The 25,450-nt window shown below is 37.6% G+C and overlaps 1 protein-coding gene across 15 annotated transcripts in view; it reads right to left on the bottom strand.

The window, feature by feature from the left end:
- The window catches only part of CEP135 (centrosomal protein 135), a 37,200-nt gene extending 13,911 nt beyond the window's left edge, over window positions 1-23,289 (bottom strand). For 4 of the 15 annotated variants that reach the window (XR_008730700.1, XR_003557681.2, XM_027797331.2 and 1 more), the window contains exons 1-17: window positions 22,800-23,115; window positions 17,449-17,644; window positions 16,071-16,261; window positions 15,411-15,578; window positions 14,158-14,299; window positions 12,393-12,477; window positions 11,291-11,419; window positions 9,454-9,669; window positions 8,820-8,885; window positions 7,692-7,842; window positions 6,481-6,674; window positions 5,862-6,005; window positions 5,202-5,345; window positions 3,143-3,220; window positions 2,836-2,987; window positions 695-810; window positions 470-624 (exon numbers count right to left, since the gene is read on the bottom strand). Coding sequence is in view for 13 of the 15 variants with exons in the window: in XM_027797331.2 (XP_027653132.1) it covers window positions 470-624; window positions 695-810; window positions 2,836-2,987; window positions 3,143-3,220; window positions 5,202-5,345; window positions 5,862-6,005; window positions 6,481-6,674; window positions 7,692-7,842; window positions 8,820-8,885; window positions 9,454-9,669; window positions 11,291-11,419; window positions 12,393-12,477; window positions 14,158-14,299; window positions 15,411-15,578; window positions 16,071-16,261; window positions 17,449-17,561 (2,244 nt within the window). In the remaining 2 variants the exon portion in view is untranslated. Of the gene's footprint in view, window positions 1-469; window positions 625-694; window positions 811-2,835; window positions 2,988-3,142; window positions 3,221-5,201; window positions 5,346-5,861; window positions 6,006-6,480; window positions 6,675-7,691; window positions 7,843-8,819; window positions 8,886-9,453; window positions 9,670-11,290; window positions 11,420-12,392; window positions 12,478-14,157; window positions 14,300-15,410; window positions 15,579-16,070; window positions 16,262-17,448; window positions 17,645-21,182; window positions 21,316-22,799 lie in introns of those variants that run through there. The other 11 variants (XM_027797327.2, XM_027797330.2, XM_027797329.2 and 8 more) reach the window with 10 other exon arrangements.
- Window positions 23,290-25,450: the final 2,161 nt, after the last annotated feature.

The raw sequence follows: 25,450 nt of genomic DNA, 5'->3' as shown, positions 1-25,450 counted from the left end.
TAGATATTATTACATTGCAGCATAACAGGATACTTTGTTAAATAACTTTACATTTAAACCTTTATTTTAACCCTTCACCAATAAGTAATTGCATCTTTATACATTCAAATCTCCAAGCATCTTTTCTTTTCTGAGAAAGGATCATCTTGTCATCAAAAAAGCTGGAAGTCAGGTCTAGATTTTGTCACCTCAGTCTAGAACCTTACAACTCAATAAACACCTCCAAGTGCAAACACAAAAAATCCTTCTTCATTTTCTTGGAAGTGTTTAGGGAATACACTAACAATCATAATTAAATGCTAATGAGTTGGCAAACAAGCCTTTATATTGCCTAGGTCCAAATGTTAATGTTTGTGTGATGCCTAGAGCTCTGCACACACTTTGTCATCAAGGCAAAATGTCTTCCTAAAATGTAACTGTTTTAAAAATCCCCAGACGGACTATAAAGTGGTACTTTTACTGCACATACCTTGTTAGCTAAGTTGTCATCTAAGCATGCAATTCTTTCTGTTTTTTCATCTACAGTTTCTTGAAGACTGTCCTTTTCTTTGTCCAAAACAGTAATAGTACTTCTAAGCACATTGACTGCTTCATCCTGGGAAGTGCTCCTCTGGTTTAACCTATCTACAAATCAAAGAATAAGTACTTTCTATTTTATAAAGAGGAAATAAGCAGAAAAATCACTAGCGATTACCTATTTTCTCCTCTAGCTTTACAATTTCTTCTTGAGCTGACTGCAGTTCATCCTTTTTTATGGACAATCGGTGCTGTAAATCTTCAACAGACCTCTGGAGTTGGTCATTTAAGAGTCTGGAAAATCAGTTGAAAGAAGTTTGGGACCTATTCAGGGTCATCAACTTATGGTTCTTAAGCTGCTTGAAGTGCTGGAACAGTTCCAGTGTAACCTCATGATAGGGTTGTGTCATACCAACCAGCAGCATGAGGCTGTGTCATACTAACCAGTCCTGTCCCTCCCTCTCTGGGAGAGAGAGGGCTATTAAGGATCGCTGAGGCCAACACCACTTGGTTGCTCCGGCCTCCTGGAGCAAGTACACCTCAACACCATTCCAAAGCGGAGCAACTGAACCTCAGTGGAACCACTGTGATCATCTGAAACATTCTCTTCCTCTGATTTCGGTTATTCCTCATCATGTAGCTCTTGCTACTTACATCTTTTGACTCTGCATTATAAAGGTTTTGATATGCAGCTCATAGCAGTGAGTATCAGCCACACCACATTTTAAGCAGCAATCAAATTGACAGCTACAGTTCTGATCCTACTTTTAAGACATACAGAGCCCGAAAGATATATGAAACCATCTACCTACATGGTTGTTTTGCTTGGCAAGAAATATCAATGACCTAGGGGAAAAAATTCAAAACAAAACTCCTATGTAATTAAATAGATTAGTTACAAAACAGGTCAGAAAATAAAAATGCCTCTGAAGTGGGATCGCACAAAAGCTAGAAAAGCTTTTCATTTTACAAACCCCCACCAATTTGGAATACAGCATTATCTGCAGATAAACATTGCTCTCACTCAATTTTAGACTGAAAATTTAGGGGAGGGGTGGTGGAAAGCAGCTATAACAAATTGCTACGATGCAAAAAGAAGAACCAAATGCTGACATGACTGTAGCCCTACTCCTTATCTCCTCATTTTTACAATATCAATGCTTTCTAAAATTATAAGGAAGCTAACAAAATCTTTCACTTTTATGAATGTTGTCACAATTTTATCAACAAATACACTAACTGATTTATTATCAGCCTTCTCCATGCCATTGGGAGCATTAGATGAACTCCAAGGCCTGTTTCTCAGCTTTGGTTCTTCATGGTTATCCACCCTGCTATTTTACTGTTACACAGTGCAGTACATTACTGTTTGGGGGCGGGGGGGAGGGTGGCCAGTGAGCCACAGACCCTGGTTTCCCTTGTAAAACATACAAAAGATCTCATCTACAGCATTACCTATCCTGTAGTGCTCTCTTGCATCAAAGGCACTCATTTCCACCTAAACCAAATACCAGATCTCCAAATTTCTGCCCAGATTTATTCAATACTCTGTTTCCACTTTCTCTAAGCCTTCTTGTTCCATCACATTTAGAACAACTTTAAAAGAGTGCAGCAATGATCCTGCAAGTCTAAATAGTCCTTAAAAATACATGGGTATACTTAATCCTCCAGTTCTAAGCAAGTTGGTCAAATCCCCACAGACTATGTCTATGGATCGTAAGATGTCACCTCTCAAAACTGTAGTATGTGTGTGCATATGTATTAGTGTATGAAAGAGTGACACAAGGAAACCAGCTCAGGTAAAACGCCATTACAGAATGACTCCATGAACCACTCAGCTGTGGAATATCAATGCCTAATGCTTGGCATAAAATTTTCAGTATCACTGACAACTCTGTAAAATTGGCAGAGTTTGCTCCTACTGCTGCAGTTTGCAAAGGCATCTGTCTTCCTTTTAACAACAAGCCGTTGGAAATCCTTTTAGAAATCTTCTGTTCTGTTACATTCATGAGCAGAAAACATGTTTGTTAGAGGAAACAATTCTAGAAGGAGGAGAAAATTTTCATTCACAATTAGCCATAAAAATTACCAGTATATGTGGTCATCAAATAAGTCCAAGAGGAGCTTGCCCTGAAAAGCCAACCACAGCACTTTCCTTACTCCTATTTACTTTTCGTTAAGACAAAAACGGCACCAAGTGGTTTTTAAAATACTTCATGGTCTTTCCCAGGAACTCAACTCTGCTATACATACAGTTATAGAACAAACAGAATTATGTTAGCATCTGTGAAAGGCCACCACATTTTGTATTAGACTTACTGAAGTGAGCAAATCTCAGCCTTAAATTGAGAGGAATCATCAGATGTTTGGGCAAGTTTACCGGACTTCAATTTTAATTCATTTTCCAAAGAGTTTATTCTTTCTTTCAGGATAGAAACTGTAGTCTTTAGTTCACACCTTTCCATCTCAAACTGCAATTTAAAAAAAATAACCACATATGTTATTGTTGTAGAAAGCTATCACAACTTTGGCAAATTTAAGCTGAAAATAGTTAACAAAATTAATTGCTTGGAAAGTGTATCCTATTTTAGAAGTAGTAAAAGCTTATTCCTAAAAATGAACTTACTCCTTGAATATTATTCTCCAGTTCTAAAATATCATGCTGCATCTTTGATTTTTCAAGGTTAGCTGCTTCTTGCTGAATCTGAGACAGAAATATAGAATTACATGTGATAAGATACATGTTTGACAAACATTTTTAGATTTAACCATAGAAATTTAAGCTTAATATTTAAGAAAACATTGCTCTACATTCTTAGTTGGATGACCAAATGCCAAGTTCTTTCCATAAAACCACAAAGCATTAGCTGAATACACATCACTGAGTTTGGCTTTGGTTGTTTGAGGGGGTTTTGTTTGTTTTAAAGAAAAAGCGTATTTATATCACAAATTAATATTTGTGAGTTACTGTAGAAAAGCTACTGAGCTACAGGTCAATATGAAAGTTGCTAGCATATATACCTTAGTGTTCTAAACTGTTTGAAAATAATTTATGAGATTATCATTAATATGAAATATAAAACAGACTGCAAAGATAACTGGTCTTTCCCCAAGTCTACGAAGAAACTTTTGTTAAATGATTTTTCTCTGACTTCTATGCATACATGCAGTGAAACTATTAAACCAACTCTCAAAACTTCCTAGAAATGCCCGAGGTAAGTGTTTTTGTACAGGTATTTCAAAGTGGCACATACACAAAATGTTGGTAGTCACCTACGAGAAGAAAGGATGGAGCTGGAAACATTTCTTCCACTGCATGCACATGCTTTAAGCAAAGAGGTCAGAGTTACCACCACTGCATTCAGATACACTGCAGTTCTCTTACTGCGGCAGTAAATCAAACTATGGAAACGTTTATCATACAATCACCTTGACTTATGTTGTCTTTGGATCAGTCCATTAATAAGATTTTAAATGTCTGAATTTTCAAGACATTTTAAAAACCTGTATGTATTATATTAATGAGCCAATAAAGAAGTCAAGGAAACCCCCCTGAAATCATATGCTCTTGATTACACCAAATAAGACATTAATGCACATTAATACCAGACATCAAAATGTCAGAGTAACAGGAAAATTATTGCATTAACAAATACTGTTTTAAAGGGTAAAAATAATGAAGCTTAGATTGCTATGAATTTATGTTTGATGGTTCAGTTATGACATTTAAAAAATACTCTGCTACAAAAATGCAACAGTAAGTAAAGATTAGTGAATATGAAAAAGTCCATAAAGTCCCCAGTTTGCAGGATGAGAACCGTATGTAACTGTGTTCTCCCCCCTATTTTTATTTTTTTTTTCGCTCAAGCAATAGCCACTCATGGCGGTCACGATGGCTGCATCCAGCTTAAGCTGGACTCTGGGGAGACAGATAACATAATAGCTAAGGGCTATAAATCTTGCTCAACAGCTGAGGCTAGTTGAATGCGCACCAAACAAAATGCAGTTGGTATCCAAATATGATCTTACTCCATAACTAGGGAACAGCCCAGGGCCCACTGAGGTCTCCTGCATGGCAACAGGCTGCATGCCAGGATCTCACCTTGAGTAAGGATGCCTCTCAAGGTTACTCCTTGAGGCTGAGAGAATCCTTATCACATCAGATACTCAGTAAGAGAATTGGGAATAAGAGCGCTGAAACGTTGATATCCAAGTGATATAAAGGATTGATTGCAGGTATATAATCCTTTAGTCATAAACTGTTGACAGAGTCTGGTTCCAGCCATGTCTAAACTCCTCTCCGAGAAGTTTAGAATGCAAGGGGGTCCTTTTTGAACCCCACAACTCAAGAGGCACAGGGACACACAAGCATCTTTGAAGTACTGCATACAGACAAAAATATTCTGTGGTTGGGGTTTCATAGTTAGGTTCTTCACACAAGGTGATGCCACGGTTGCCCTCAGACACTTGAAGCAGGTTCCTACCCCGCCATCACCACCTAGGAACTCAGTTTACAAGGATAATTTTGACAATTCATCAAGTTCTTTCAAATGAGTTTGAAGCTGGTTAAGTTCAAAAGTTACTGAAAAGGAGAACTGACAGACAGCTAGACACAAACATGGCATTACTGTGTAAGCTTTCCATATAGCCACCTCACTACAAGCAACAAAGCTACAAAAGCTCACCTTTAGTTTTTCTCTGAGGCTTTCTTTTTCTGCCATTAGTCTTCTAAAGTCAGTCAGTGCAACATCTCTTTCTTCTTCCACATGACGTTGAGAAACTAAATTATGTTTTGCTTCTTTTCTCATCCTGTTCAATTCATCCTGAGACTTTAAAAGATTATTTGTCAGCATACATGGATTGCAATTAATATAGTATATACACTAACAAAAACCCCACATTTCAATGCTGTTATTACAATAGAAGTGCTATTATAGCCTTATTTTTCCCTAGATAACTAAAATATATTCCCTAAATCATGCAGTGGCATGACAACTTATGCTGCCAACATACTCATCATCCTTTTACTGTTCCAAGTATAGCCTGTATCCTTACCCAACTTTCTCATGCATTCTGTAGATCATTTCCCCAATCTTTCTCATTTCCAAATGCCAGTACAGTAAGTTATAATGGCTTTGAAGTTCATACACTAACTTAATACTACAATTTAATTTTATTAAACAAGTAATAAAAAAATAGATATTTTATTATTATTGGTTGTATTCTAGTAGGTCTATACTCCTTAAGTTCTATTAGAAAGAGAAGTTTTCACACTGTAAATAAGCCACAGTATAACAAGTGTTAATCGGTTTTTTCAATGCCAATTATAACCAATCTCTTCTTACCTGCTCATAAAGAACATTTAACCTATCTCTTTCTGCAGTCAATAATTTAACATTGGATTGAATTTCTATCATGTGTTTTTCAAATCTGTCTAACATGGAACGCAGCTCGTCTCTTTCTCTGATGATCAATTTAAGATCTTCACTCTGCAAAGTGATCAATAAAATTTATGTTAAAATATGCTAATTAAAATAGTTGGATAATTAACATCAAAAAAGAACAAACTCACACTATCAGTAATACATGAAAAATACATACATAATAAACTTCAATTGCAAGAAAAAGCCTGACATTGGTGGTATAATTGAAACAATAAGAACTAACCATTAAGGAGAAAAAGCAAAACAGCCAACAATAAGATTTCAACTTTTTTCTGTTCATCATCTAGTTTTATTTATTTCAAACAAACTGATCTATAATTAATCAATATGTTCCTGTAAAATGCGAATAGGAAAATAAAACACAAGGTCACAGTTAATTTTTTTATTTCAAGAATGTAATTTAAAACACTAGTACAATAACTTACTGCTTCAGAATTTGAAAATACATTTGATAGCTCCTTCAATGGTGCTACAGTATTTCCATTATTTTTTCAGCTTGTCTTGACAGCAGGAACTTTACCTTCTCTGGAATCCTACGGCTTGGGCTAGGCCTTCGTTTTATCATTTCCTGAAGATATTCTAATTCTCGCTTATAATAATCTCTGTCGTCTTCTAAAGTCTTTACAAATGCATCTAGACGAGATGGAGATTTGTCTCCTAGGGCTATACCATATTCTAATCTCATTCTTTCTATTTCTAGGACAAGTTCTCGTTCTGCAGAAAATAAAAATAAAAACAACTGTATAGGAACCTCATGAATTTCCACAAAGACATGTGCATTTGGGAGGGACTGACTCCCAGTAACCATCTGGGCAGCCAATCTGCTGAAAAGGATGTAGGAGTCCTGGACGACAGTAGGCAAAACGAGCGAGTAGCATGCTTTGGAACCAATAGAGGACTAACAGCATATTGGCTACATCAATGGAAACACAGTCCAAGGGATGCAATTATTCCCCTTTTCTTAGCACTTATTAGGTCATATTTACAATACTGTGTTCAGTTCCTGCCCTGCCCCCCCCCCCCCCCCCCCCCCCCCCAGTACAAGAAAGATGTTGATAAACTTGAGTGAGTCCAGGGGAGGCCCTTCAAGCTGGTCAGGGACCAGAATAGTTGCCCTGTGGGGAAATGGTTGAGGGAACTGGGCTTGTTCAGCCTGGAGAAGAGCTGGGGACCCAAAAGCAGACTGACAATACCAAGAAGGGGTTAGATAACACGGAGTCCGTTTCATCACAGAGGTGCACAGTAGGTTAAAAAGGAACAGTAACTGCTACAGGCAATGACAAGCAATATAGGGAAAAAAAATTTTTACTCTGAGAATAAACGAACACTGGAATGGGTTGCTTAAGAGATGTTGTGGAATCTCCATCCCTGGAAGTTTTCAAGATCAACTGTATAAAGCTTTTAAGAAACACAGTCTGAATTCACTCAGAAAGACAGAGAATAAAAACAGTTTTGGACAAAATAAATAATTTGGTACGAAACTGCCACAGCATTAGTATTAGGATGCCCTGTGGGATCCCAGTAAAAAGTCAACTTTCAGTTCTAACATACAGAATGAAAACATTTCTGTGACAAGTTTTCCCTTCAATTCTGACTGAAGACCTATGGTCTCCTTTTAATTCACATGTATCAAGTCTTTTAGTATTATTGACTGTATCTTAAATAGGTAAGGTTTTCTCTTTCAAAAATTATAGGAGGATAATTTACAGGAACCTACATTTGATGATTTACCTTTTATTTCTAAGTTCTCTGTTTTTTCTGTCAGTCTTTGTTTTTCTTGCCCAAGCTGGTTTAACAACAGTTCAAGATTCTCTTTATCATCTGCTTTTCTAAAGAGCTCCTCACTCAGTCTCTCGTTCTCCCTATGACATGAGCACAACTCCTGAAGTAACAAGTATTATTACAAAAATTAGAAGTGCCAATAGAGACATTTGGAAAAAAATATTTAACATTTTGTTAAAACTTTTAATACTTAACACTGTTTACTTCTGTTCAATCTGGACATTTTGTGCTTGAACATTTGTTAAAGGCCATCATTTTTATATTACTTTTTATTACACCGAAGTAAGCATTACTTTAGACATAGTTTGCGATCAGTAACAAAACAAGACCAACCCTTGTTTAAATGAAAACAACAACCAGAAGGATAGTGGGATACAAACATGGAAAAAAGTAATACTTAAAGCAAGAAATAATTTTTAATGGCATTTAGTTACACTGTTGGTGTGGGAGTACATCACAATACGGCATTTCAGTCAAGCCAGCGCTGCAGCTAATCAAATGCTATTTGGCATGTCTTTCCTATAATCAGATGTGCTGAAAATGAAATATTTTTGTATTTTCAAGTTCACTAGAAAAACTAAAACACTCAACTAATACACAACTTGCTGTATGCTGGAAAGAGTTTGGTTTTCAAGGAATTGATAATCCTGATGTTCTTCATCTAGGCTACTATGTTTTGTTTCTGAGTGTGCCAATTAGTGCATAATTATTCACATGCTGATTAAGAGACAAAGTAGTTTCTAAATCAAGAAAATCCTCTAGGATGTCATAACTCATTTGACAATTTGGCAAAAAAGATTATGTCATGGAAATTACAACTTCAGATAGCAGAAATAAGGAAGTGTACAATAAGGATGTAGTCAACCACACTGTCTACTGAGGTTTCTTTCAGTTTATTTTTGCAAGAACACAACGTAGCTTCTCTAGCTCTTTCTTTTATTAATTGGTAATTACAGTAGAGTTTTGGGATACTATAGAAGTTCTATTGTTAAATTGTTAATTTTAATAATAAATGAAAGAATCACGTGGATGACAGTAAAAATGCTACAAACAAGATCTGAAAGTATTTTTACTTACTGATTTAAGCCTTATTATTGTTTCTTCAAGTTCCTGTGTTTCACCCTGTCTTCTTTCAATTTCTTTCTGTGAAACAAAATTAACCTGTATGTTAAAAGTTACATATTCAAAGTAACAATTCATTTGTTACAAAAAAATTAAGGAAACAGACTATCTTTGTAAGAAATAAAGTCTAATTAATTTCTTGTAATCTGCTGAATTTTAAGTAGTAAAGCTCCTATGAACTGAAAGCACGAAAATGCGGTAGTATACACACCCATGCTCTTTGAAGCACAATAATTACATAAATCACTGCATGACTCCTCATAGAAAAAAAAACAACCTTCAAACTCAGGCATCACTGTTGCAAACATCCATTTCCTATCATTAGTTTAGTATCTCAGAATTTTATTTCATAGCAAGCTAACAGAAGGAAGACAGATTACCTTTTAACTAAACTCATCTCACCTAATACAGTAAAGAGAAAAAATTGCTGTGATAAATCATTTTTAGTGAGAAATTCTGTATTAGATTAAGTACACTGGGAAAAATACCTTTTAAACCTTCCTTTACAAGCCAATAGGTCATTTGTTAGAATTAAAGCGTTTAAAGCCACCTAAAAGTTGAGCAGATCCTTCACACTGTTAGTGATTACCTTTGCTTCTCCTATTTCCTTATCTGCAGTTTTGAGCACAATTTCCTTGTGTCTTTCCAACTGCTGTGCCAAGTGGTCTATTTCATTCAGTTCTTGACACAGTTCTTCATTTTTATTGCTTAAATGCACTACCTCACTAGTCACATTTTGTTTAGTGTCCAAGAGGTCTTGAATGCGCTTTTCAAGTTCTTTGTTTGTTTGCTGAAGATATTCAACCTGAAAGATAGTTTTCACTAAAATATTAATATGTATTGTTAAACTAGGTAGCAAAAGTTCCTCTCAATCTTCTGAAATACAGTATCTTTGTATCTATGGTAAAAAAGGGACAACTTCTTAAAAATGGAAAGATTTTCTGGCTTTAGGACTTAATGCTTATCAACATGAAAAAATATGATTTTATAAAGATGCAAGGTGAAGACTACACTGTTCATTATCTAGTCTCCAAAACCTGAGGTTTATTCTGAAAACAAAGTACTGAAAAGCAGAGATCTGTATAGAAACCTTTCTTGGGCATCAGTATGGTAGACCCAGCGTACTCAAGAGTGTCCCTAAATTTCACAAAATACAAGGACACATTCTTTTCTCCACCTTTGTAGTATGTTTGCTAGGCTTAGTCTCACTGTTACTCCTTCATGGAAGTGAAGATTTACAAGTTAGATTCCCAAAACCTATCTCGCCCCCAACATATCTCAGCACCTTAAACACATCCTCAGAAATCCTGCTCTACATTGTTTTTTCTAGTACACCTTTCCCTCAAAGTAAAGAGAGGCAGGGAGCTTGGAGTATCTTGAAAGAATCAAGGTAACAGAGGTGTTCCACTTCTCTCCACACGACTTTCCCCAAAACTCCAGAAAGGAGTATTACTGTAGAGCCCTCTCATAGTCATGAAGACAGAGATATTCATCCATTTATTGTGATAGAATAAAAGTGGTAAACTGGTACTGAGCCTGAGCAAATAGTCTTGGTGGCCCAAACCCAGCTTTATGCAGTTCTGGGCTCACTGTCTACAATCAATCTGTGTTCAGCACAAATTCCTAGTTCAGGATCACTGAACACAGCTGTGCTGCTTCCAAGATATCGCTCATTCTGTATTTTTGCAAAATGAAATTTTGAACCTAACCTACTAGGTTCTATAACATGGCTCTCATGCCACTGTACCTCATGCACAATCATTACACAAAACATCTAACTCAGCTGGAAAAAACAGAGAATTGATGGTACAAATCCAGAGATTGATTTATCCATCTTCATAATTTTTTTACTTAATCTGTACTCAAGCCTGTCCTGTATTATTTTTTTAAAATCCTCATTCTGAGACCAATACTGAATGCATGCTAATATACGCAGTAAACACATACATCTTTATCCTGAGCTTATCCTTTCCTTGCAAGTCTATGCAGGAGTAAATGTGGGGACCATTTGAATTCAATGAGATAGATTCCCAACTATATGATGAGATTACCTTCAGGACTACTCCTTACCCTAAGTACATACATCATTGTTAGTTCCTAAAACAGAAATGGGGTATGTACCAAAAAAAAAGAGAAAGTATTCAAACTTGGTGAATACAGTGTAAGGTACAGAAATTTTCTGAATACTCTCAGATTAACATTACTGTGTGCAGATATGACTTCACAGAATTCTTTACCAAAACCACTCCAATAGTCTTAAAACAAGAAACAAAATTTCCTTACACAAGAAACACTGCCACCTAAAAAGCAAAGCAAGTTAAATTGATTGGGTTTATACCTAATAGCGATTTTTTTAAAGACTTAGAAGTTTTTTTAGATTGCTAGTATTTTTAGTTTTGACTAAACAACAGTAACAAATCCATTACCTGCAAATGCAAATCAGCAATAAGCTTCTCATTACTTTTAGTTCTCGATTCCAGAGAAAGAGCCTCATGAGAACGCCCACCATCCAATGCTAGCACTAGGCGCTCTATTTCTTTGTCTCTTAGCTCAACCTTTGAGGAGAAAAAAAAAAAGGTCTTTGGTATCTTCTACACCATTTAATAGAACTTTCGTTCAAATAAACATCTGTATAACATTCAGTAAAAGTATATGCACCTAATAATGCAATTTTTATCCTTAAAATCTATTTTTTTTAATTCAGGATTTTTCTGAAAAAAGTGATTTCTTTGAAAGAAAAATAAGTTAATCAAATAGAATTTGTGGGGAAAAAACCTGAAACGATTCCTTCTAGACTGTTTTATTGAAGAGAAACCAACAATTTTCATTTAAAGTTCATTTACTGAATGTTGCAAATTAGCTGTCTTTAGACTAGCATTTAAACTTAGGGAAAAAACTTTTAAATCAGCTAATTTAGTGACTATTTCAGTCACCAAAAAAGAGGGAGTACTAGAAGAGGGAAACCAAGATGTGAAGTGAAAAAAAAAAAAAAAAAAAAAAGAGGACGGTGCCCACTAATCCCCAGTGATACATATAATAACATATCAACAATTGATGCAATTCCCTCACTTAAAGACTATATATATCTTCTCAATCCACTCAAATTATTGTAAAATCTGTTGTTCATAAATTAATTTTCAAAAACTAAAAATTTTAAAAATATAACCAGATGAAACAGTGAAAAAACTTATCTTTATGTAGATCAAATTACTATTTTGGACTAGTTAATCCTTCTGCACTAAAAAACTATAGGCATACACAAATTCTACTTATGATCACAAAGTTTAGCTTATTTAAGGTAATTTTAATACACAAAATATATCAGCAAAAGCAGTGGGCAAGTATTTTATTGTGGCTGCTGTCTCTAAAAGCTGAGGAGAGGAATAGCTCAATGTAGACCAGTTTGAATATTGTATTTCAGAAGCCACACAATGCTTTCCCAACAAGGTTAAAACACAAATTATAATCGAGGCCACTGCAATGGCTATTGCAGCCAAATAATAATAATAAAAAAATCTGTAAACATACCTGTTTGCTATAATTTTTCATTTCACGTTCAGATAGCTCCAGTTTTTCCTGTAGCTCTGTTACTTCTGACTGAAGTTCATGAATTCTGAAATATAGCAATATACTCTTTATGTGGATTCATGGGGGAACCATATGTACACAAGTCAATATTAGTATTTTCTCTTTGCTCCTAACAAATATTTCACAAAAAAAAGTTTTGTTCATCCAAAGTATTAATGCATAAGTCAAGCTGTTTAAGCTATTGTAGTGGGTTGACCTTGGCTGGTTGCCAGACCCCCACTCAGGTGCTCTCTCAGTCCCCCTCCTCAACAGGATGTGGGAGAAAATAAGATGAAAAAGTTAATAGGTCAAGATAAAGACATGAAGATCATTTACCAATTACTGTCACAAGCAACACAGACTCAACTTGGGGAAGATTAATTTATTGTCAATGAAAAAGAGTATGATGGTGAGAAGCAAAGACAAACTAAAACCACTTTCCTCCCACCCTCCACTTTTTTCAAGTTCAACTTCACTGCTTATCTTGCGATTCTTATACCTCTTATACCTCCCCCCACACCAAGCAGTGCAGGGATGGGGAATGGGAGATGCAGTCAATTCAAAACACTTCGTAACACTTTGGCATTGCTACTCTTTCCCCCTCACACTGTTCCCCTGTCCCAGCATGGAGTTCCCTCCCATGGGATGCAGTCCTTCATGAACTGCTCCAGCATGGGTCATCTCCACGTGGTACAGTCCTTCAGAAACAGACTGCTCCAGCATGGGTCCCTCATGGGCCACAGCTCCTGCCAGGAAACCTGCTCCTGCATAGGCTTCTCTCCACAAGCTGCAGTTCCTACCAGGAGCCTGCTCTATGGGCTGCAGCTTCCTTCAGGGCATATCCACTTGCTCCAGCATGAGGTCCTCCATGGGCTGCAGCATGAATATCCGTTCTGATGTGCTCTCCAGAGGCTGCACAGACAACCTGCATCACCATAGTCTTCTCCACAGGCTTCAGGGGAATTTCTGCTCCAGTGCCTGAGACACCTCCTCTTCCCCCCGCTTTACTGACCTTGTGTCTGCAGGGTTGTTTCCCTCTTATTTTTCTTACTCCTCCCTCTCACTGCTGCTGCTGTGCAGTATTGTTTTCTACACTTGCTTAAATTTTCCCAGGGGAGCCAGCAGCTTGGCTGATGGGCTCAGCTGTGACCCACGCTGGGTCTGTTTTGAAGCCAGGTGGAACTGGCTGTGTCCAGCACAGGGCAGCCACTGGTCTCTTCCCAGAGAGGCCACCTTTACAGTCCCCCCACTGCCAACACCTTGCCATGTAAACTCTCTATATATTCTAAGTAAGAAAAAAGAATTTACTTGAACCTTGCATAACACAGGCTCCCAAGCAAAAAAACAGTATTACACAAATTAAGAATATTTTAGTCTTGAAAAATAAATAGGAAAAATTAGTTTACTCCTATGCAATTACACCTAGCTTTTTTCCAGAATATTCAATCTAAAATTAGGTGTAACAGTAAAACTAGTATAGAAATCTTAAAAGAGAAATCCTTTAAGGAAGTAGGCAGCTTATTAAATATCCATTGCAACTTTGTCACAGGCAGCACTGTCAATCACTAAACAAAAATGCTTTTTAAGAACTACAGTGCTCTTAAAACATCATGAAATATCATTTTGTTTGAGGCAAAACTGAAAGGCAGAAGGTGGGTGGGAGCTGGAAAAAACAATGCAAATATTTAACACCTATACTTCAAAATTTAAAAATTCTTTAGATTACCGATTATCAGCCACCTGAAGAAGGTCTGCGATGTAAGGGTCTGCTGGCTGAGGAACCGGATAGGCACTAACACCTGATGGGGGGACAAGCTGGTCTATCTGCATGCGTTGACGTCTGAAGGGAATGCTTCTTTTTCTGCCACCTAAAAGCCCAAACCCAAATGCCTGTTACTTCGAGTTAAAGCAAGGGAGTCTTCTGCTTTAATACAAAATGAAATTTCCCATTTATTCCAATGCTGCCACATTTCACCATTTTAACCTTATTCTAAGAAGTTGATAAAATTAGTACATTTTAGACAACACTGTTCTTACAGGTTAGTATTAGCTTGTCAAAGTTCAGTTTTAGAATAACAAAACATGCAAAGTTCAGTATAAGTAATTTTCCCCACCGTTTAAGACTCTAAACATTCTAGAGTTCAAACTTGTTGAATCTGTCAGTGATTTAACTTACTAAAAAAGCTAAATTAAAACACCACAAAAGACATTTTGTTTTCACATTTAAGAACTATTTTTGACTGAACTAACCTTCACATTATTTAGTAATATTTTTTTTCCTTCTATCCTATTGTCATTTCAGTGAATGACTATCATAAGTATATTGCAAAATAGGTTGTTTGATTGCATAGTAACATTATATAAAAAACAAAGCAAACCACAGTATTATTTCCAGATGGAACAATTACTCTTCATCACACAATTAAATAAGAACATGCAACATTTGATGACATAGTATAGAAAAATCCCCAAAGCCTGGTGACCATGGGGCAAGTATGCAGAAAAACAAAAATCTAACATTGCATCTTTGAAGCAACGGACATGAAATGCAGAAACATGTGGAAACTGAGAGGGATTTTAAGTTCACCTAACTACCTATTAATTTCCCTCAGATGCCAAAAATACCTAAGTAATTCAGTGACTTGGAAAGAAAATATTATTTCAAAATTTTCAAAATAATAGCTGTTGATTAGCAGTGCTTTCCGATCACATTTTAACTTGTTTTCTATTGAATCTAAGTTTGTATTCAAATTTGTCCCTAACACAAGTGATGCGCTTAATGAAACTTTCTTCCATACAAAGACTCAATTTAGAGCCAAAACTTTCAAAGGGTAATGTTATTCTACTGTATAGTTATTAGTTATTTTACTGTAGTACTTCTCTTCCGAGAAGAAAAAAAAAAAAAAAAAAAGATTATGTTCTGAAGGGTCAAAAAAAGCCCACAGAAAACTTAAAATACCTGTGATTATTTACACTCACCAGGTGTTTCCACTACTGCTTGCAGATTCTTCTCCTGAAGCTGCTCAATTTTTTCAGTCCTGGCTTTATTCTCTTTTTCCAGCATTTTAATTTTATGTCCATATTGGTTATTTAGAAATTTCAAGTCAGCATTTTCACGTTCAACCCTCCTTAAGGAGGCTTTCAAATCTTCAAGGGAGAGAAAAGCAGTATTATCTTTCTTATTCATTATTATTTTTCCTAGTAGCACCAAAATAAACATAAGGAGAATCCTACATTCTTTTTCCAGAACATGATATTTTCAAATACACATACATATATGTATGTGTATATATAAAAACACAGAAAAATACATATTTATATAAGTTGTACAAATAAAACGCCTTTGTAGAATAAAGGCACATTTAAGAGCAGTATTTAAATTTAAAAGTAGCATTTCAAGGTATGAAAGTATATGTTAAAAAGTTCTACCATTTTCATGTTTGATTATGGACCTCAGAAGCTTTTCAACTACAAAAGAACCACTGTGCACAAGTCTTAATTTATCAAAGGTACCAAAGTCAATGACCACTCAAGTTCACTTAATAAGTAAACATAAATGAATCTGCAGATCAAGGATTTGGCCTCAGGTTTATTGTGGCACAGAAATATTTTTTTAAAGTATCACAATCTTTACATTACCTTGAACATGACGATCAGATTGCTCTTTCAGTTTTAATAATTCTAAATGTAGTTCATTATTTTCCCTGGTAAGTTTAGCATTCTCTGTTTTATAAGGTTCCAAAATAGCATCATAATCGCTGCATTCTTTTTCATTTTTCCCAGCAGATAGCTTTGCACTGCGCAAGCTCTCAGTTGTATGAACTAGGTCACTAGAATAAAGGAGCATCAGACATGTCAAAAATGTTTGCAGTCTTTACATCACAGGTGCAAATATTTATTATGACCTGAGAAACAAACTCCCTTCCCTGAGACAATGTCAAGTGTAGAACAAATGGGTTCAGAGAGGCAAAGAGAACATTCACAACAGAAAAAACCAAAGACAGGAGTCATTCACTTGGAAAAAAGTAAATAGGAAAGGGCAGGACAAATATAAAAAATTAAGGTATTTAGAAAGCATCAGGAGTTTACATCTGATAATTCAATAAACTCTCTTTTCTACATAAAGTGAGATATTCAAAATTGGCAAAATTATTCTTTCCTCCAAGCACTACATAAATTGTAGCACTACTTGCCACAGAAGAAGCTTGAAATAAAGATTTTTAAAAGCCCAGAGGTTGCTAGTATTTATATGGAGATCAGAAGCTCCATAAGAGAGACTAGTGGTAAGCAGCTATAAATATTTCTGTGAAAATAGTATCAGAGATTGAGAGATTAAGCCTATCTGTTAGGCACCAAAATGAGACTTAATGTTGAGGGAAGATTACTCCACATCTGCCTACCTATCATTCTTCCATCTGTATGAGATGCTAGAGAGCAACAGAACCAAAATACCTACATTTAGATATTTAGCCAAATATAACTGGATTACTATGGAAATTACTATGTTCGTAACCACATCAAAGCCATGAAATGGCAGATATCTTAAGAAAGTCACCAGAAAAATCTGTTTTTCTTCTATTATGTGTCCTGAAAAAACTGCAGAAAGAGCAAATGTAAACCTCTCCAAATGAGATCCCAAAAAATCAGAGCTGTGAATGTTTTAAGTCACAGCACAGACAACAGGGATTATTTTTTATATGATCAGTTATAAGAGTGCGTCCTTTAAGCACATATCAATTGCAACTATTCTTGGCTCTCTTATGGGTTAGAAAAGTTCAATTTTCCTAGACTACAGATCTTTAGAAGCAATTCTGCTGAATTAAATGAAATCTTAAGATGTTTTCATCATTTAAGCAAACCCATTTGACTTCATCATAGACAGGAACTGAACATTAGTTCTGAAATAACAACGCTTGAAAATAAATCTTCAGACTAAGCATTCTCACTTATATGCCAAAAATGAAACAATATCTACTACATGATTACTATGGTTTTTAATGAATCTCCTTTTGAATACCTAAAAAGCTTTTCCACCAAAGGTAAACTCTCCACTCCCAACGGCTGCCGATAGCCCAGTTGATCTAGACGTTTCCTGAGATTAACGAACCTTCGCTCTGCAGTTGTAGTCATTGTAAACACACCTCCAAAGTGGCTTTTGTCACAGTCAAGGAAAAAAGGACACCTGCAAAGGCTTGTCTGTTACAGTGTTTGTCCTTTAAAGAAGGAATAATACAGAAAAAAAGTAATGGAAAATCCATTTTTTGTGTAGAAAACACAGTGCATAAACTTGTCCTTAAAATTTAAGTAAACCAAAAGAAAATCATAGAGCAACTAAAAATTTACATATTTCTTTAAAATAAATATTTGCTTTGGCAATTAGTTTTCTCTTTCCTAACATCTTAGAATAAAACATACATTTTTCATCCCAGCATGTAGGAAGCGAACTCTAAAAAGATCTTTCTGTGGGAAGACCAAGTAGAGTATGATTCTAAGAAGCAGAGTATGATTTTTTGAATCCTGGTTATTTTAATTTTTTTCATTCAATTTTTTAATTATTTAAATTCAATTGAATTTATTCACATTAAAAATCAAAATTTATTTTGAATCATCACGGTTATTTTCCACAATGCAAACTGACAGATCATTCTCAAAAACTCCATATACTTTTTTCTTTCAGATATAAATGTTACTTTCAAAATTCACAAGGCAGTACTTAACTTCAACCAACCACCTGTAAAATTGCATAAAATGTGTAAAATTTTAAGGACAGATTAACTTTGAACACCTTTTTTCTATGAGTGAAAACAGGAAAGAAAAAAACCAAACATCAGTGTACTATAGTCCTACCTGCATAATTTTCTGGAAAGTACAGTTCAAGGACCTGAATTTTAGGTTTTTTTCTTCTTTTGACTGATTAGTTACCTTTTTCTAACTAACCTGATATAAAAGGGATCAACACCACTGTATCTGAAATCAGTTGAGAACTTTGGTTTTGCCATGTACCTTTGAGGGAGGTACAATTTTTATGTTGTTATGTCCTTCTGGATTTAGAAATAGAACAAGAAAAGAAATGGAATGCTAAAGTTGATGCTCCTCAACTATTGAAGAGATGCTTTCACATATTAAGAAATATTTTTGAAAAACACTTATTTCTGTAAAACATTTTCCCTCACATTTCTTCAGAAGTTTCAGTATTAACCTACTGGCTAAAAAGACCTCAGCAGCCAAACTACCAATCTGAAGAAGCACTGTTTGCATCTCATATAAAGTGGACAGAATATAGATGTTATTTACACCGTGCTGTTTCACAATCCCCTGATCTTAAAAAGATATTAAAGAAACACATCCAGGTATTTGAAAGTAAAATTATTTATTAATAATAAAACTAGTAAACATGCAAGTTTCTCTCATGTCTGAAGCTGGAAAGATTTAATCTTATCATACCAAAACACTACAGGTAAGTCTAGCAATGGGACTGTGGTTGCCAGGTACTGCTCCACAGATGAGAGAAAAATCACCGGTCTTCTGAGCACAGCATCTGTTCCAAGCACTGCCAAAATATTTGTTTGGAGAGATTCAGAATATCACAATATTAAATAAGCAACAGCATGGAGAACAATCCTTTACATATTGCACTGGGACGGTTAACGGCGGAGGAGGTGCCTTCCTTCCACTGAATGCTACCTGTCAATGTACCAAGTGGAGGTCAATGTACTAATGTGTACTAAATGCTCTTCATTCTCCTTTGGCAGCCAAAGATTAAAGCTAGAAGTGACGAGACCTTGGTATTTCTGCATTAATGTTGAGGATTTGGTGTTGAATTCAGGAAAATAGTCACTGTGTTACTATGTTTAAATTTAGTCCCAGGAATACACCTTATATTGTCACAGAAGTACGCTGGTAACTCCTGAGCCCATCTCCTCCTTAAGAACAACCATATCAGTTAAAAAGATTGAATTAATTTTAAATCATTCATCAGGCTTGTTTTTTGGAAAGAGAAAGGATTTTTCCACAAATCACATTGAGAAAATTTAACAAAAGAAACATCAAGAACAAAACTGTGTCTCAGCTCGTTAAGGAGTAAGTTTTTCTACAGTAACTGTGGAGAAAATAAATGGACAGACGTTAGCACTCCAGCAACTGTGGCTAGGAAGTATACAGGATCTTGCTAAATCACTGCAATGGATGTTTAAATGAGGTGTAGTTACCAAAACTTACTCCAATATTGAGAGATACCAACAGCTTTCTGGTTGAAGACTGGGTATTTTTAGTTCAAGACATTATTGCCACCAGAACCAAATAAGAAAAACTAATATACTCCCTAGAGCCACATCTGAGTCAAAATTAGCCCAGGAAGCTAGTAGCTGGAGTATAGGTATACATAATATCCAGAAATGAAAGTAAGAATAATAATTAGGGAACATTATTTCAGACAGCTTAACACAGATATTTTAGTCTTCAAAGACTTGTACAGTCTTTGTTGGAAAGAAATTGTATGTCAGTAATTCCAGGCATCTGTCATGACAGACAGCCATAGCATGAATTTGATATCCTATAGTCTATCAGTAGTCCCATCATGACATCAGAAAGTATCTAGTATCCTCTCCATCAGGAAAATTTGGGGTTCTGGAGACAAAAAATGAATATATGAACTGCTGTACCGATTCAGTTGAATCCAAGATCAGTCTGACCCAATACCCCAGATCTCTGACAGTTGCCACAGCAAGAGCGTAAAAAGATAAAAAACCACGAGCCAAACCTTACTCCTACATACCTTCTCTTTCTATAACCCTACAGCGCAGGGACTCGATGGGCCTAATGTTGAACTTAAATCATTATAATACTACCTGACATACCTTTCTTAGACATGTCTAATTATTTTCTTCAGTCTTTTCACTCTTACATTGAAAAACCCTGTGGCAATGAATTCCTGGGTTTAACTGAATCTCTAGAAAAGTATAACAGAAATTCATGGGTGCCCCACCTCCCCCCTTTTTTCTTTTTTTTGGTAAGACATGGTAAATAATCATTCCTTATTCATGCTTTCATTCAGTCATGAGGGCAAATCTATTTTCCAAAATTTTCTATTAACTTGTACAGCGTGTCCCTTTTCCATGCTTTTTCCTGAGACTGAGATTGCTCCAAGCAGCCATAGATTCTTTGTTGTAGTCTACAGTATTCGTAATGATTCCTAACTTATAATTTGCATTCCTGATTGCTCCAAAGCATCAATTAGATGCATTCGTAGTGACACTAATGTCTCTTTTTCTGAGCAAAACCTGCTACTTCAGAGCCCATGACGTGCATTACTTTGCCTTTACTAACACTGTTCCTTAACTCCCACTTTATTACCCAGTCCAGTAACACTCTTCTGCAACCCTTGGACTGCTCTTAACATATCCATATAACATCCACATAATGAGCAGATTTTGTCTGTCATGGTTTAACCCATTCTTTCAGATCACCAATCAGAGTTAAACAGCAGAAAATATTCTGCACATTCACTGTAAGGTAGTACATTCTACCCTTTAAGGGGGTTGGTGAGCCATTAAAAGACCTTTTCTCCATTCCTGACAGACCTGCTTTCTTAAAAGCCTTCGGTAAGGAACCTTCTCAAAAGTTTTTTGGAAATTCAAGTTTTCTACATCATTCTTAGCCAGTCAACTCAATCCAGAACATCCTTTTCTTTACAGAAACTTAATAGCCTTGTGAATCATGACTGAGTTATGCTGAAAGGTACGCTGAACTTACTAGATTTGTCTGTAAATTTGTGAAGTACTGGAAAGCACTCTTGACAATTTCAGTATTTCCCATGAGATAGGCTACATTAGCTGCATAAATAGTTCACATCATTCATTATCTAAATATTTCATGTGATTTCGTGCTGCAAGGAAGAAAATGTAATTTCCATTTTAGATGAAAAACAGAAAAATCAGATAAACAAACAAAAAGGGAAAATTAAATGGTACTTTAAATCAGGCATTTCCAGACAAGGATTTATCAAGATGTCTAAATGACTGCATCTTTCAGTTATTCACAGAAGAGATATTCAGAGCTAATAGCCTCATAGTTTTGTTCCTCCTTTGTTCGTGAGCACTGCTAGAGATGACAACTTTCACGTGCTTCATTTTGTGATTTGCCTGGATGGTTGTAAGCCCTCTTCTGAAGGCCTGTGTTTATGAAATAGACATATATAGCACTTATGAACTGTTTCCTATTGTTCTAAGTCACCAACAACTGAAATTGAACACTGACATGAAAGACAGGCAGTAATGAAACTTCAAATCCAGTTCCTTCAGGCTATAAGTATAGAATCATTTTGCATAAAATTGTGTGAAAGAAGAATGTATTAGACTAACTGTTACAGGTAGAACATGAAACTGAAAAGTTTTAGCACACTGAAGCCCTTCTTTCGAAAGTCTGAAAACAATGCAGCAAAATTCACGATGAATATAGATTAAAAACTGTTCCAGATGCAATACTTGTATTATCAATAGAAAGTTTAAGAATACACCTTTGCTCTGCTTTTTTATCTTGGCCATGGAAAACATAATAGGGTCACTGAGCTGTGTAGAGGAAAGATAAAGCCACACAGCTGACAACAGAACACAAAGAAATCAGCACAAACAAGTTTATATGCTATGAAATCACTTTCTTTACTGAGTCTATAACAATAACACTAAAGACAATTATGAACTGGAGTTTCCAGTCTCAGTTCTGGGAAATACCAAAATGTGTTCTTCATTCATCAGAACAGACATGACAAAGGCTTTCATTTCTGGGGGCTGTGTGTGTGAAATATGTTTGCAAAACATCTGCTCCTGTCACGTAATCGCTGCTTATGTACCTCATTCTGCTATAAAAAGCTGATTTTGTTTTTATACAGGTAAAAAAAGTCACATAGGAGACCAACCATTTGACTACAGTAATGCTAAAACACACCTCTATACAGTCCACGGACACTGAAGGCCATTTGTGGAACGCTGTTCCTGCAAGATCATTTTCAAGATGCACTGAATGTGCCTGCACTTGTCTTGGCAAAGTCTGTTTCCAAGTTGATTTGCTGGAAGTTCACTTCCGACTAGATACTCATACGCCACGTTTGCTGCAAAGCGTTGCCTCTTTGCCAACAGAAAGACAACCCATGCTCTAGGAAAACAGATTTCTTCTTTAGAGTCACTAAAATCTTCATGTTTACACCGAGTACAAGGAAGGCCTATCGATTATGAGCCTGCTCACTCCCTGAACTGGAAGCCTCATAGACCTTTCAGCAACCTGTCTGTACCCACAGAAAGCCAGTCAGTCCCTTGTCAAACAGGTTTATTTTTCCTTTCCCTCCTCCCTCCGAGTCGGTCTTACCAGACCTACCGTTAAAAGCAAATTCTCGCAGGGCGAGCGGCCGAGGAGTAGCCGAGGCGTTTCAGCGAGGCTGCGGCAGGTGCGGCTCCGGCGGGGCCGCAGAGCCCCGAGGGCGCGGAGGCGGCCGCGGAGGCCGGGTGCTGCTGGAGGCCGCCCGGGCCACCCTGCGCCACCCAGGGGCACAACGGGCGGAGGCGGCCCAGAGCCCCGCCGCCCTCGGGGCTGCCACAGCGGCCGCTGCGGGACGGCGGGAGCCTAAGCCAGCCGCTGAGCGCCGCCGCCCGCCCGGAGCCCCGGTCCCCCGGCAGCACCCTCCCCCTCCCCCACAGGAGGCCCTGCCCGCCCGCCGCGCTCCCCGGGGCCGGGGCTGGCGCTGCCGCCCCGCAGCCCCGCGCGCGGCCACCCAAGGCCCCACCGGCGGTTTGAAAATGGCGCGCGGAGCAGCCGCCGCTTCCGACCCGTCACCTCAGCAACGGGGCACGCGCCCGCACCCGCGGGCGGCCGAGCCAACCACCGCCCGCCCCGCCCCTTCCCGCGCGACCTGGAGCTCTCGCGCTGAGGGGCGGGGAGGGTGACGCAGTGCGGCTGCGCGGCTGAGCGGCGGCGGGAGTCGCGTCCGGGCAGCGCCGGCAAAACGGGCGGGCGTGAGGGGCTGCGCGCACCGTCGGGGCCCGCTGCACCCCGGAGCGAAATAGGCGGGCTAGGCACAGAGCGGGGCCGGCAGCTGGCGCCCCCCGGCTGCCTCGGGAGCTGCCTCCCGGTGCAAGCTGCGGGCTCCGTGCGGAGGCAGAGCCCGCGGTGACAGCGGGGGGACACAGATGCAACCGCTGCATGCGAGCCTTTCCTGGAGGGCCTTGCTTGCATTTGCTGCCTGTAGTATAGTCGCCAGTCGCGTAGTTGCTATGGCCAGACTGCAGGGACTGCGGTGTCTGATGTAGAAGCGAGAGGTACTCCTCTTTTGTAAGCTGTCTGTGTAGTTGAAGGGAATTACACTCGGTGTGTAGTCGACCGGCTCACAGATTCACGATTAATAAAAGGCCAGTCTGTTACTTCACTGGAAATTTACACAATATATGTAAATATCGACAAAGAAAAGCAAAATTTGAAAAAAGCTAATCCTTAAGAGACAGTGGAGCATGGCCTTGGGGGAAAGAACAGACGCTATACAATGTCAACATAAATATAACAAGAAATAACAACATAATCTCAAGGAAAACCAAATTATTAATGAGACCAAACAGAAAATTACTTGAGCTATGTGTGAGCTATCCTAATCGGCACACTAAAAAAATCCACCTTGAGCAAAGAAAGCCCCCTACTAATAAACCCCCCTATCACAGAACATGCAAGGTGGGGAAAAAGGGAATGCTGTGTCTTGATGGAGACAAGGCCTGTAGCAACCAATGAGAGCTATGTGTGACTAAACCTGATTGTAAACAATTGCGCAAAGTGTATGAAAAGTTTAACTATGTGTTAAGAGGTGAGCTAGTTTTTGTGGATTACCACCTAGCTCCCTACTTCGTGCAAACTGGAACAAAAAGAGAGAAACACCTCGATTCTGTATGAATTGGTGCTGCGCGTGGAGTAACAGATTCCCATGTTACAAATCTATTATTAGTTAGAATTAACAACCATATTTGATTATATTGAAACACATTTGATCTTACAGAGTTATTTTAATAGGAATACAGAATTATAAGAAATATTTTAGTGGAGTTTGTGTTTGCACAACAACCAACAGCTACTATGAAATCCTTTGTACAGCACTGTACCAAGGCTGAAAGAATAGGTCAGAATCACCTAATAGGAATGATTAGAACTTAGATAACAGACTTAAGATTAAAGATGATTGGATACAGTATTTACGTATTTACATAGGAGAATGCATTGAGATGCAAAATTAGAATTAATGGGAACTTTGGGGGGGGGGTGGGGGGTGTAGACTGGAACAACCCATAGATACCTGCCAAGAAACAGTTACCTTAAGTAAAAGGTAATTCCGGCAGGGGGAGGTCGCAACCACTGACTCATGTACCACCTACCCATATAATACCCCAGACCCATTTCTAGATCTTTCCAATCTTTACTGCGCAGAATCAGATATGGGAGGAGAATATGTTGATGATTTTCGGGAAATACGATGTTTATGTATGAGTAAGTTCTATAGATGGTGTATGATTTTGAAGCCTGGTGTGCGTTGATCGTGAGAGGACTCACTCACGCACCCAGCCATCAATAAAGAAGTGTCTGCTTATCTGCATCCCATTGGTGTCGATAAATTCTTCATTCCAAGATTTCGGTAACACCCTTATGGGACAAGTGTAACCTTTACACCACCCCTTGGTCTTGGTTTGGCTACCTGTTGTCACATGCAAAGACACTGTAAGCAGGTCATATACAACCTGGATCAAGTATTTTGTTAGCAAACAAAAGACAAGTAGGATTTAGTGATCTATAATACATGTTACTATGCTCATCTACATCCAGGTGTCTCAGTGTTGCCAAGCTGGCATCAGGTTAGTTTTTCCTTCTGAGTTTTGTAACATTCACCTTCATATTACTGTTGGTTTTTATTCTTGCATCTGCATCTCTGTCTACATGTTTATCTTTATTGTACCTGTTTTTATTCTATATACACCTCAGCTCTATCCAACAACTCA

Source organism: Falco cherrug, chromosome 1, assembly GCF_023634085.1.
Source record: "Falco cherrug isolate bFalChe1 chromosome 1, bFalChe1.pri, whole genome shotgun sequence".
In the NCBI taxonomy this organism is placed as follows: Eukaryota; Metazoa; Chordata; class Aves; order Falconiformes; family Falconidae; genus Falco; species Falco cherrug.
This window is presented reverse-complemented; position numbering and strand designations above follow the sequence as displayed.